Source organism: Girardinichthys multiradiatus, chromosome 20, assembly GCF_021462225.1.
Source record: "Girardinichthys multiradiatus isolate DD_20200921_A chromosome 20, DD_fGirMul_XY1, whole genome shotgun sequence".
Taxonomy (NCBI): Eukaryota; Metazoa; Chordata; class Actinopteri; order Cyprinodontiformes; family Goodeidae; genus Girardinichthys; species Girardinichthys multiradiatus.
In genome coordinates, this window is record NC_061812.1 from 37258714 (window position 1) to 37273103 (window position 14390).

Consider the following 14390-nt stretch of genomic DNA (forward strand, 5'->3'; position numbering starts at 1 on the left):
ATCGCCCCTAACAGTTGTAACCCTGTAACTCTAAGATGAAAAAGTAAAAATGTTTTTTAGAAAAGCTACAGGTAACTAAAATTATCATTCCTTTTTTTTTTTTTCCTAAAATGGAGTCTCTCATGATTCAAAAACAAACACATCATTGCTAGTCAATTTGTAACTTGGAAACAGTATACTGATGTTCTTTTTTTTTTCTGTTAATCTGATATTCGTCTTACCTATTTTCAGCTGCTTTTCCAGTATGTTGACGCAGAAGCTGAAGGTTTTTCTCGTTCCATCGATGTAGTGAAGCACAATTTTTTTTTTATTTACTTTTTTAGGTCTTTTCTATTTTGAACGGATTTAGACTGGCTCATATATTCAACAAATAGGTCCTGCTGTAAAGCAAAATTAACTTACAATTCTGTCAGGTTACACAGTTCCTTTATTAGGATTTCATGTGATAGGTCAACATTAAGTTGATTATACCTTTAAAAATATAAAAGGATGCATGTCTTTTTTTTTGTTTGTTTTGTTTTTTAGATGTATTAACGCCTGAAAAAACATACAGATTATTAATAACACCCTTAAACACACCCCTGTGTGTTTTAATTGGCTCATTTAAGGCCTTCCCCGTAACACCCTTAAACACACCCCTGTGTTTTAATTGACTCATTTAAGGTATCGCCCCTAATGACGACAACCAATCAACATCCACTGTTACGCCCCTTGGACACACCCCCCTGCCCACATGGCAACCACATGGCGCCCACATGGCCCCCACCGGAAGTCCCGCCCTCACCGGAAGTCCCGCCCACCTGTCAAAATGTTTGATGAAAGGGTGCACTTAAATTCTCTGTCATGAACTTGCCTCGAAAGCAAATCATAGGTTCCACATTAGGGTTGAGCCTTTTGGTGCCATGTAGGTCAATAGAGATGAGGGATGACTGAGACGTTTCATAGCTTTGTTTACACTGCAGAGGGCTTTAATTCCTCCGCTCCCACTTTACTTTCCTCTTCCCTTGTTTCTGTTTCTCCCCTTAGCCCCCCTCCCCCCTTCTATCGCTTGTTCCCTGAGGAGCCCAGCTGGGAGAGGCAGATAAACACATGGGGGCGTGGGGCTTAGCAACCATCCTCCTTCCACAATGCCACGTTCTCCTGTTCAAATTCAAAGGCCCCAGCTAGAAATGAGAGAGGCTAAAACTTGAGCTGAAAAATCACAGTAAGGGGGAGGCAGCTGCAATAGAGAGTGTGCAAAGAGATGCTTATCTGTGGCTCTTTTTGTTAATTAAACGGTAGCATTTAGTCAATCACTCTTCTGGTTACTATTTTTTATTTGGTTTGTTGTTATTAAAGTCATCTTTCAGTTTTTTTCTGGGAGATTTGTGCTACGATTTCATTGACTCATCTCTGTGGGTGAACTAGTTAAGAGGTTTTTTGCAGAAGTTCCATCTGTGGTCAACGTAAGCAGCATTTAGGCACCACCTGAGGCCCAAAGCTGCAAGAAATTAACCGTAATTAGAGTCTGTTGTTTATCATTAACAGTTTGGCTTTAATCTGGGCTGTTTTAATCAGAGATTAGGCCTACACAGCATCAACACTACATGCTCACGATTATCTCCTCTAGCTTCTTTGCTTCTTGCCAACCACAAGACAAAAACATATATCTTATAAAAAATGTTGTTAATATTGATCAATTTGATCTTTGCAAAAATATCGTGACTTTACATGTTTTTGTTGGCTGGTAAGTGGCACTGCGTTAACTCTAACTGCACTCAAATAACTCAGCTCTACAACAAATACATGTCCTTCTCAAAATATTAGCATATTGTGATAAAGTTCATTATTTTCCATAATGTCATGATGAAAATTTAACATTAATATATTTTAGATTCATTGCACACTAACTGAAATATTTCAGGTCTTTTATTGTCTTAATACGGATGATTTTGGCATACAGCTCATGAAAACCCAAAATTCCTATCTCACAAAATTAGCATATCATTAAAAGGGTCTCTAAACGAGCTATGAACCTAATCATCTGAATCAACGAGTTAACTCTAAACACCTGCAAAAGATTCCTGAGGCCTTTAAAACTCCCAGCCTGGTTCATCGCTCAAAACCCCAATCATGGGTAAGACTGCCGACCTGACTGCTGTCCAGAAGGCCACTATTGACACCCTCAAGCAAGAGGGTAAGACACAGAAAGACATTTCTGAACAAATAAGCTGTTCCCAGAGTGCTGTATCAAGGCACCTCAGTGGGAAGTCTGTGGGAAGGAAAAAGTGTGGCAGAAAACGCTGCACAACGAGAAGAGGTGACCGGACCCTGAGGAAGATTGTGGAGAAGGGCCGATTCCAGACCTTGGGGGACCTGCGGAAGCAGTGGACTGAGTCTGGAGTAGAAACATCCAGAGCCACCGTGCACAGGCGTGTGCAGGAAATGGGCTACAAGTGCCGCATTCCCCAGGTCAAGCCACTTTTGAACCAGAAACAGCGGCAGAAGCGCCTGACCTGGGCTACAGAGAAGCAGCACTGGACTGTTGTTCAGTGGTCCAAAGTACTTTTTTCGGATGAAAGCAAATTCTGCATATCATTCGGAAATCAAGGTGCCAGAGTCTGGAGGAAGACTGGGGAGAAGGAAATGCCAAAATGCCAGAAGTCCAGTGTCAAGTACCCACAGTCAGTGATGGTCTGGGGTGCCGTGTCAGCTGCTGGTGTTGGTCCATTGTGTTTTATCAAGGGCAGGGTCAATGCAGCTAGCTATCAGGAGATTTTGGAGCACTTCATGCTTCCATCTGCTGAAAAGCTTTATGGAGATGAAGATTTCATTTTTCAGCACGACCTGGCACCTGCTCACAGTGCCAAAACCACTGGTAAATGGTTTACTGACCATGGTATCACTGTGCTCAATTGGCCTGCCAACTCTCCTGACCTGAACCCCATAGAGAATCTGTGGGATATTGTGAAGAGAACGTTGAGAGACTCAAGACCCAACACTCTGGATGAGCTAAAGGCCGCTATCGAAGCATCCTGGGCCTCCATAAGACCTCAGCAGTGCCACAGCCTGATTGCCTCCATGCCACGCCGCATTGAAGCAGTCATTTCTGCAAAAGGATTCCCGACCAAGTATTGAGTGCATAACTGTACATGATTATTTGAAGGTTGACGTTTTTTGTAGTAAAAATACTTTTCTTTTATTGGTTGGATGAAATATGCAAATTTTGTGAGATAGGAATTTTGGGTTTTCATGAGCTGTATGCCAAAATCATCTGTATTAAGACAATAAAAGACCTGAAATATTTCAGTTAGTGTGCAATGAATCTAAAATATATGAATGTTAAATTTTCATCATGACATTATGGAAAATAATAAACTTTATCACAATATGCTAATATTTTGAGAAGGACCTGTATTTACAGCACCCTTCACACTTATTGGAACTTCTGAGTAAGATTTGTGAAAGACCTTCAAATTCAACCATTAGTTTGATTAAATTTATTCTGTAGGAGGGAAAAATACCCACTGAATAAATAAACAAATTATTGTTACTGAGCACTACGCTGGTTGAGGACCACCACAGCGAGGAAGACGGTAACGGAGCTCATGTCTAAATAAAGCTGAGTTTTAGAAAACTGCTGCAGTGAGTTGCATTTCTGGGATAAATGTCCCAATGAGAACCATTAAACACTATTTACACGCCAGCTTGTTGTTTGGATGAATATGTGGAAAAGTACCTCATACTCAATGATCATCTTTTAAAGGCTGTGGGGACCTGTTTAGAGTGCTTGGCATCTTCAACTATTTGAAGCACCCATTGCCATTAAGTCTTTTAAAGAAGAGGGGGTCGAAATTCCTCCACAGTGATGTAAAGACTCCAAGGATTCCATAACCATTAGGCTTAGTGAGCAATTACCTTTTTACACAGAGAGATTTTGTTTAGATTGATTTTTTGTTAACAAATAACATCATCATTTAAAAAACTCCTTTTGTATTTACTTAGATTATCTTTGACTGAAATTAAAATTGGTATGATAATCTGAAACATTTACTTGTGAGAAAAAAGCACAAATAGAATAAATCTGTAAGGGGGCCCATACTTTGTCACTGCACTGTACAAAGGTGAAGCTGTTATAAGGAACTCTTAATCATGACTGATGTAGAGTTAACAACTCAGGGGTAAGGGGGCAAATACTTATTTGAGGGTGGTTACACTCACTAGTTGGTTCTAAAATGTGTAGGATTTAAGTTTAATGAAAGGTTGTGTAAAGTAAATGTCAAATTTATGATTGTACAAGTGATTTAGGGCTTGCACTGGGCATCAGTCTGCTCATTTCAGTATTTTTACTTTCTTGGACCTGATCTGTGTCAGGATCGAGTACCACTTGTTGAAGGTGTGCTGTGGGTTCTTTGTGTTTAGTCTTGGGCCTGGTACACTTGCAGGGGATCAATCAAGCAATAAATATTTGACTAGATAGGTGTGAAGCGATAGTACTGACTATGCATTTAGCTTTTGTCTGTAAAATTACAAGCATACATGCCCCCTTTGAGAGTAGTTATCTCAGGTCAGTGATCTGACGGTGCCCTCTGCTGGCAAGCTGCACTTCCAGCTGGATGTGACAAGGGAAAGCAGCAGTTCACACTAACCAGGCATCAGCTCTGATTATGGTGATTATGGTTTCGAGAGCTCTTGAGGCAGTGGGAGGTTTATATGGACAACTGAGCTGAGAGCAAACAGAGGGCAGCAAATGTATGTACGTGTGTGTGTTTGTTGCACGTTCATGTTTGTTGATTTTGATGAGAGCCCTCTTCATTTTACTGGCTTTGAAAATTACCTTTTGCCCTTCAGTTTTACCAGTTTGAAGCAGTTCACAAGTCCTTGTTTAGAGGAAATAAAATCAGTGTCTGTTTATTCCCCTCTCTTCCAATCATAAACTTAATCTGAAATAGGGCAGCAGTAATGTTGGTTTCTCTAAAAACCTGCCGAAGTACCCAGAGTTAAAATCTTTAAAGCAAGTTTCTTTGCATAAAATTCTGCTTCCCTGTCCCTGGTGAAGAAATGTATCCCCACTGCATAATAGTGCTACCATCATGTTTCACATGGAGATGGTGTGTTCAGGGAGATGTGTAATATTAATAATAATACGTTTTATTTGTAAGTGCCTTTCTAGACACTTAAGGTCACCTTACATAGTTTAACATAAAAACAGACAATATTAAAATACACACTAAAAATAAGTACAAAATAGGATTTAAATAAGACAGCGCAGTAGCAATCACAGTGTGCAGGCTACTTTAAACAGATGAGTTTTGAGTTTGGATTTGAAATGTGGATATGAGTCTATGTTACGTAGATCAGGTGGGAGTGAGTTCCAGACCTGGGGAGCAGAGCGGCTGAATGCTCTGCTCTCCATAGTATCAAGAGAGGCAGGGGGAACAGTGAGATGAATAGAAGAAAAGGATCTGAGGATATGGCCAGGTGTAGCAATGTGAAGGAGGTCCAAAAGATAAGGAGGGTGAGGTTGTGGACAGCTTTGAAGGTTAGGATAAATATTTTTTAGACGATGCAATATGGGATGAGAAGCCAATGAAGCTGTTGTAGAACAGGTGTGATATGATGGATTGAGGGTGTCCGTGTGATGATACGGGCGGCTGAATTTTGAACCAGTTGTAATTTATAGTGGGTTTTCTGTGGTAGGCCAAAGAGAAGAGAATTACAGTAATCTTAACGAGAGGTGACCAGACTGTGGACCAGAACAGCAGTGGAATGGGGAGTGAGAGAAGGACAGAGACAGTTAATATTTCGAAGATGGAAGGAGGCTTACTGAGTGATTTTATTGACATGGGAAGCGAAGGAGCCAGACTCGTGACCTGAGGGGAGGGAAAGATGGAGGAGTTATCAGCCAGAATGGAGAAGTTATGAAGTTTACTCAGTATTGATTTAGTGCCAATTAAAAGAAGTTCAGTTTTATTGTAACTCAATTTAAGAAAGTTTAAGGTTAACCAGTGTTTTATTTCAAGGAGACAATCAGTGAGAGATGAAGGTGGAAGTGTAAAGTTAGGTTTGGTTGAGAGATAGAGATGGGTGTCATCCGCGTAGCAGTGAAACTGAATATGATGCTTGTGAAAAATAAAACCAAGGGGGAGAAGGTAAATGATGAACAACAAGGGTCCCAGGACAAAGCCCTGGGGAACACCTGAGATGACAGGAACAGATTGAGACGTGAATGATTTTAACTGAACAAACTGAGTGTGGCCTGAAAGATATGAAGGGAACCAGTTGAGAGGTGTATTTACGATGCCAAGAGAGGAAAGTCTATCAAGAAGGATGTGGGAAATTGTATCAAAGTTCTGCTGTCAGATCAAGCAGAAGAAGTATGGATAATAAACCAGAATCAGCAGCAAGGAGAAGGTCATTGGTGATTCTAAGAAGTGCTGTTTCGGTGTTGTGGAACAGACGAAAACCAGATTGGAATTGTTTATATACATTATTGCAAGACAGATGAGCATGAAGTTGAGCAGCAACTGTTTTTTCAATAATTTTGGAAATGAATGGAAGATTTGAAATATGGCAGACATTATTGAGGTTATTGGGATCTAAACCAGGTCTTGAGTGTTGGGGTTACAGCAGCTGTTTTGAGAGCGAGAGGAACAACACCAGTGGCGAGGGAAGAATGTATGTCTATGAGAGGAGACAGAGAAGGAAGGGTAGCTTTAACAAGAACAGTTGGAAGAGGATCTAATTGGCAGGTTGAAGATTTTGATTTTTGAATTAATTTGGAGACGTCATTGACTGAAGGGAGGGTGAAGACTGAAAGTGAATTTGTTGGGGCAACCAGAACTGGAACAGATGATAATAAAGCAGCAGTGGGTAGAAGTTGCTCGTGGATATGTGTTATTTTTTAACAGAAAAGTGATACCAGAGTGTTACAAAAATCAGAGGAATACGGAGAAGAGGGCCTTGGAGTTACCCTCATTTGAACTGATTAAACTGGAATAATATATGGATTATGTAGTGTTACCTTTCTGATGGACAAAGCTTTCTGCATCTAGGCCAAAATGTTTTTCTTTGTTCCGATCTGACCACCTTCTTACATGTTCTAGTGTGTTCCCCACATGGCTAGAAGCAAAATGTAAGTGGGAACTCTTGCAACTTCTTGTTCAACAATAACTTTCTTCTTATCACTCTTCCTTAAAGGCCAGATTTCTGAAGTGCAAAACTAATAGTATCCTTGTTGACAGATTCCCTCACCTGAAATGTGGTTCTGGGACCTTTCCATGTTTGAATGATGGATTGAGCAGTGCTCTGTGAGATGACCAAAAACTCCATTGTTGTTTTATCACCTAACTCTCTTTTACAAACCTCTTTTCACCAATTAGGTGACTTCTGGAGATAAGTAGTTGCAATCAATTTCATTTGAGGTGTAAGACAAAAGGGTGCAATATTCAGTTTTGAATCCAAGGTTATGGCAACAAATTGCATGATGTTGTTAGTGTAGACCTCCTTACCTCATATCATTGATCTGCTGCTGGTCTGTTTTTTACATGTTTTACTGTCTCTGCAGCTCTTTGCCATTTTCGCTTTTGCGACATGTGGTGGCTACTCGGGGCAGCTGAGGGTCAGCGTGGACTGCATGGAGAAGGCCAGCAGCAACCTGAGCATTGGCATTGACTTTGGTTATCCTTTCAGGTGAGTGGGACACACCTATGATCTTAGTTTGATCCCAGTCATTCCTACTTGTGTATTAAGTTGGGCAATATTCTTCACTGTTTAGTCACAACGTTATCTAAAAACCGTTATCTAAAAACCTAGGTCGGCAGTTTAATATTCACGTGACTGATACTAAGAACGACCTAGAGTATGACCAGTAAGTAACACATCCCTTTGTGTGTGCCAGGTTACACCAGGTGGCATTTGAAGCACCCATGTGTGAGGCCATGAGGAGGGAGAGGGTGTTCCTCTCCGGAGATTATTCTTCCTCTGCTGAGTTCTTCGTCACCATTGCGGTTTTCTCCTTCCTTTATTCTCTCGTGGCCACTGTTGTCTATATTTTCTATCTGAATAAGTACCGCGAAAACAGTCAAAGACCGCTCATTGTGAGTATGATGAACTCTTACACAATATTTATCGGTGTTCTTATAAATAAATACTAAGCACTCTTTAAAAATGTACTTTTCCTGAAGAATAAAAAAAAAGTCTTTTGATACAATCTGTTGAAATAGAGCATTTCTTTGTTCTTTTCAGGACTTTGTGGTGACAGTAGTGTTTTCCTTCATGTGGCTGGTCAGCTCCTCTGCTTGGGCCAAGGCCCTGTCTGATGTAAAGGTTGCCACTGATCCAGATGAGGTGCAGCTTCTCATCCCAGCTTGCAAAGACCCAACTAACAAGTGCGGCTCTGTTCATGGGCCTCAGTGGTCTGGGCTCAACACCTCGGTGGTGAGTTAAAAAGACGCATCTGCTGTAATGCAAAGAAAAACGAAAATAAATAAAAGGGAAAAAGGAAAAAAAAAATTACATGTCACAGAATAATTGTTTAAAAAGCAACACTACTGAAAACATTTAAAGCAAAGAAAAAACATTTTGATATATAGATTTCACATAAAAAAAGAAGAAAAACGCATTGTGTAAAATATCAAGTTTACTTAGTAAATGCCCAGTGGTAGATGGTACCATTTTGAGCCCAAAAGGTTGGTGTCAGGATCTGCCATTTTGGGTTTTTTGTTTGTTTAGCTTTTCAGTTGGGTGTTTCTGTTCCTTTTGGTTTAATACTTATGTTTATTTATTTATTCTGGTATCCTGGTGTTTTAGTTTTGTCTACGCTTCTGCCCTTTAGTTTTAGTAGTTCCTTCTTCCCTTGTCCGTAGGTACCTTTGGTTATTGTTTACTTGTTTATTCCTTGGAATTGTTTCTCCCTCGGGTTTATTATTATTAGTACAGTTCTCTTTGTCTATTCCTTATGGTTATTTCCCTTCTTTGATTTTATTTAGTTTTAGTTTCTCCCCCGTAGCCATAGTAACCCAATTCCCTCAGTTCCCTACACCTGATCATCACACCTGTCAGTACTCACCCTGATTACCTGCCTCTCCTTCCCATTGTCTCACTATTCACTTCCCTCTGTATAAAAGCTCACTGGTTTCACTTGTTCCTTGTCGCCACGTCCTGCTATGTTCCTGCTAAGCTCCTGGCAGGTTCCTGATTCCATGCCTGTCAAATTTCTGTTCCTGTTCAGCTCCCAGTAAGTCCTGTACATTCTGTTTATTTTGACCTGATTCTCTGGGCTCATTAGTCTACACTCTCAACTCTGTTCATCAAGCCTTCCTAATAAATATTGAATCTTAACCATACCTTATGGCTCCCGAGTATCTCCCTGCGTCCTGGTCCCACTTCTCAAACACAGTTGGGTTCAAAACGTACAAATCAGGATAGGGCAAATTTCAATGTATTTTACTGTCATTTTATATGATAGACCAAAACAAAGTAATGCATTATTGTGAAGTTGAAGGAAAATGATAAAAGTTTTTCAATTTCTTTTTTGTATTCAGCAACCTTTGTTCTAATTCTAAAAAAAAAATAATTAGTACAACCATTGCCTTCAGGATTCACCTCATTATAAACAGAATAAGCAAACATAAACATAGCATCAAACGGCATAATGGAGACCAAGGAACACACCAAACCTATTAGGAATACAGTTGTGGAGAAGTTTATTACAGGACAAAGTTTTAAAAACAATACCATTAGCTTTGGACATGGAGTAATGTTAAATTGATCAAATGAAAATGGAAAAAGTATGGTACAACTGTTAACTTACCAATACCTGGCTGTCCACCTAAACAGACAGGTCGGCCAAAGGGTGCATTGATCAGAGAATCAGCTAAGAGGCCTGTAGTAACTCTACAGGTCCTTCTCAAAATATTAGCATATTGTGATAAAGTTCATTATTTTCCATAATGTCATGATGAAAATTTAACATTCATATATTTTAGATTCATTGCACACTAACTGAAATATTTCAGGTCTTTTATTGTCTTAATACGGATGATTTTGGCATACAGCTCATGAAAACCCAAAATTCCTATCTCACAAAATTAGCATATTTCATCCGACCAATAAAAGAAAAGTGTTTTTAATACAAAAAACGTCAACCTTCAAATAATCATGTACAGTTATGCACTCAATACTTGGTCGGGAATCCTTTTGCAGAAATGACTGCTTCAATGCGGCGTGGCATGGAGGAAATCAGCCTGTGGCACTGCTGAGGTCTTATGGAGGCCCAGGATGCTTCGATAGTGGCCTTTAGCTCATCCAGAGTGTTGGGTCTTGAGTCTCTCAACGTTCTCTTCACAATATCCCACAGATTCTCTATGGGGTTCAGGTCAGGAGAGTTGGCAGGCCAATTGAGCACAGGGATACCATGGTCAGTAAACCATTTACCAGTGGTTTTGGCACTGTGAGCAGGTGCCAGGTCGTGCTGAAAAATGAAATCTTCATCTCCATAAAGCTTTTCAGCAGATGGAAGCATGAAGTGCTCCAAAATCTCCTGATAGCTAGCTGCATTGACCCTGCCCTTGATAAAACACAGTGGACCAACACCAGCAGCTGACACAGCACCCCAGACCATCACTGACTGTGGGTACTTGACACTGGACTTCTGGCATTTTGGCATTTCCTTCTCCCCAGTCTTCCTCCAGACTCTGGCACCTTTATTTCCGAATGACATGCAGAATTTGCTTTCATCCGAAAAAAGTACTTTGGACCACTGAACAACAGTCCAGTGCTGCTTCTCTGTAGCCCAGGTCTGCGGAATGCGGCACCTGTAGCCCATTTCCTGCACACGCCTGTGAACGGTGGCTCTGGATGTTTCTACTCCAGACTCAGTCCACTGCTTCCGCAGGTCCCCCAAGGTCTGGAATCGGCCCTTCTCCACAATCTTCCTCAGGGTCCGGTCACCTCTTCTCGTTGTGCAGCGTTTTCTGCCACACTTTTTCCTTCCCACAGACTTCCCACTGAGGTGCCTTGATACGTTCAGAAATTTCTTTCTGTGTCTTACCCTCTTGCTTGAGGGTGTCAATAGTGGCCTTCTGGACAGCAGTCAGGTCGGCAGTCTTACCCATGATTGGGGTTTTGAGTGATGAACCAGGCTGGGAGTTTTAAAGGCCTCAGGAATCTTTTGCAGGTGTTTAGAGTTAACTCGTTGATTCAGATGATTAGGTTCATAGCTCGTTTAGAGACCCTTTTAATGATATACTAATTTTGTGAGATAGGAATTTTGGGTTTTTATGAGCTGTATGCCAAAATCATTCGTATTAAGACAATAAAAGACCTGAAATATTTCAATTAGTATGCAATGAATCTAAAATATATGAATGTTAAATTTTCATCATGACATTATGGAAAATAATGAACTTTATCACAATATGCTAATATTTTGAGAAGGACCTGTATATGGTTCTTTGCCTACTATATAAATAAACTGGATTGTATTGAATTCCTATTTACATTCTTTAATTGTTCTATTTAGTTTTAACTGACATTTCATGTACCTTTCTGTATTTTATATTTTATTGTGCAGTGTTTTGCAATTATTTATTTATTTATTTTTTGATCTGTGAAGGTGTTGCATAAAAAAGTACTTGATCACCTGAATAGCTCTAAATTTAAAATCTTTCAACCAAGACATCTGCTCAAATTTTAGGCTTAATAGTATGTGTTTTGGTCATTTTTAAATTACATAGTTGATGAATTGGCCATTTTTTTCTATAATAAAGCTTGCGTATATGTTTTGAAAAAAAAATCTGTTTACTTAACAGAAGGAAAAATTTATGAATTCCTACCTCTAAAAAAAAAAAAAATGTCATTCTGTTTCTCCTCAGGTGTTTGGATTTCTTAACTTTGTTCTGTGGGCTGGAAACATCTGGTTTGTCTTCAAGGAGACCAGCTGGCACAAGGGTGGCTCCAGGTTGGCAGGCAGTGTGCCTGACAAACAGGCCGGCACCTTTGACCAGCAGCCCTACAACCAGGGCAGCTTTGACCATTCTGGGAGCTACAGCACCCAGGGAAGCTTCGACCAGCCATCCGAGTACAGCCAGGTGGGAGGGCCCACCTCCTACTCCAATCAGATGTAGCCGTGCCTTGTCTTTCCTAGCGTGGCGCCGCTGTATCGTCAAACAAAGGCAATCAGGAGCTAGGCATGCTGTTAAAAAGAAAGGTGGTATTAAAGAGTCAGAGTGCACCTGTTGTAGATAAAATTCTAGTTGGGTATTGTAAAACAAATAATAGATGTAGTCCTTCACCCCTTCTCTTTCGCACCTTGTGTTAGCTGGACGTAATTCTTTTAGTAGTTTAAAAGACATTAGTGACTGTTTCTCCGTGCTCGATTATCCACATACTCTGTTTTGACTGGCTGTCTCTGTTCTAGTAGTTTGCACTCTGTGTTGGAGGAAAAAGTGAAGTGCTCTTTGTAAAAGTTTTTAAGTGCATGATGTTGTGTGCTAGTAAGGTCTCTGTGAAACCAGGAAAAAAAGATAAAACATGCATTTTAAGTGTAAAAGTTTACAAAACTTCCTCTGCTCTGACACATCACTGATAACTAATCAGGTATTCTGTCGTGTTTTTACCGAAACAAGAAATATATTTTGATAACAGGTGTTTCTAATTCTAATAGGATTCATAATTTAGGCTCACTTCTGTTATTTTATCTGGATTTTTCTTTAAAGGTGCAACTGTTTGACTCTTGGTCTGATAAAGTTGCTAAGTCCAAAAACAAAAACCCACATCAAAAGCATTCTGCAAATTCCATCACAAAGAATAAGAGTTTGTGCAAGAAACCTGAAATATATATGCAACTTCTGCACTGTGCTTTCTTCCAGTGGTTTTCTTTTCTCCTGCACAGATGCTACAATGCAATTTTGTTTTTAATGTTTTAATGTAAGACCTATTTTTAAAAGAAGCCACACCTCATACCAAATTACTTCAAAGACTTCCCATGCCTCCTTTATACTAAAACACATGTTCACACTATTCATAAACAATGTTAAAGCCCTGCAAAAAGCACCTAAATGCCATAGTTATGACAGAAAAGTATGAATAAGTGGGTTTATCTGTACATAGGTAACATTTAAGTTGTGTACAAACAAAATCTGTTCTGTTCATGTGTTGTAAAGTCGTCACCATTGAATGGAATGTTGGTTTCCTGTTTATTTAATATATTTCCAGCCCTGTGTTTTTACCCTCTTTGCATGTGACTTGAACTGGTATTGAAAAATCAACTGAACACAGTCTGCCACTCATATCTAACGTGCACAAGCCCACGACTCACTAATAAAGATGCACAAATGTGTTCTGACCTCCGGTCTTGGTTTTAACTGAAACAAGGTGGGCTTCTTCTGGTGTAAATTCTGTACCATCTCCCAAAAAAAATAACATCTCTAACAAGAGTTTAACCTAATCTAGTATCACTGGAAAGATATCGCTAACACCTTAATTGTTAAATTATTTTAAAGTTTTTGACATTTTCATATGCTATAACCACAAATATCATTGTATTTTGTTATGACTACACAGTAACCCCAAAGCATGGTGCTGTAACCATGCTTTGGGGATATGAATAGTTTCACTCAAGGAGATGGTGTGTTCAGGGTGAAGCATAATATTTGGCATAAGGCCAGAAAGTTCAAATTTGGTCTTCTTCCCTGTGCTTGCTGTGTCCCCTACGGGGACTATGACAAACTGCAAACAGGATGTTTCACAGACATTTTAGGAATGGGCTTCGTTCCTAAACCAAAGAATATATTTACAGTTTTTTTATCTGAAAACCTAATAATATCCCTAAAAATAAAACAGATTAGACAACAAAATCTACACAAAGGAGAACACAAATTACACAGAAATTTTTTTGTAATGATAAGAGGTGTCCAGGTGACTATAAAGCTGTCACTTTTGAGCTGGGAAACTGAACTAACTAAATTGACTGAAATAAATGAGGAATTTGTATTTTTGATAAAAAAAATGTGTTTCACTTCCATTACAAAACCAGCCTCCATTGTCACCTTAGAGAGATATCAAGAACTGAGATAGAGATTGCACTAAAAACATGTGCCCATGTGTGCAAAAAAGAGAACTGAAGATGGGGACAATACTGTGCGTGACCAGCAGGTGGAGTCATCCACATACACACAAAAGCCGCTGAAATGACGCAAATTGGCTTAATTTTCTAAACACTAGTATAAAAAAAACGTCTCTGCACAATCTGAGGAGTACGCAGGAGGGGTAAGTCAGTCTAAGAGTCAGCTATGATATGATATAATAAAACCCGCATCAGAGACAGTGTTTGTGGTTCTTGCATGAATTACGCCCTGGGCGAACCACTCCTTCCACTAAACCAATTTCCCCGACAAAGCCCAGTCAGC

The 14390-nt window shown here is 39.7% G+C and overlaps 1 protein-coding gene across 3 annotated transcripts in view; it reads left to right on the forward strand.

Moving 5' to 3' along the window:
- synpra (synaptoporin a) overlaps positions 1–13321 on the forward strand; it is a 57053-nt gene extending 43732 nt beyond the window's left edge. For all 3 annotated transcript variants that reach the window (XM_047347107.1, XM_047347109.1, XM_047347108.1), the window contains 4 exons: positions 7547–7671; positions 7880–8078; positions 8227–8418; positions 11856–13321. In XM_047347107.1, the coding sequence (XP_047203063.1) occupies positions 7547–7671; positions 7880–8078; positions 8227–8418; positions 11856–12107 (768 nt within the window). In that variant the 3' untranslated portion in view covers positions 12108–13321. The remainder of the gene's footprint in view (positions 1–7546; positions 7672–7879; positions 8079–8226; positions 8419–11855) is intronic.
- Positions 13322–14390: the final 1069 nt, after the last annotated feature.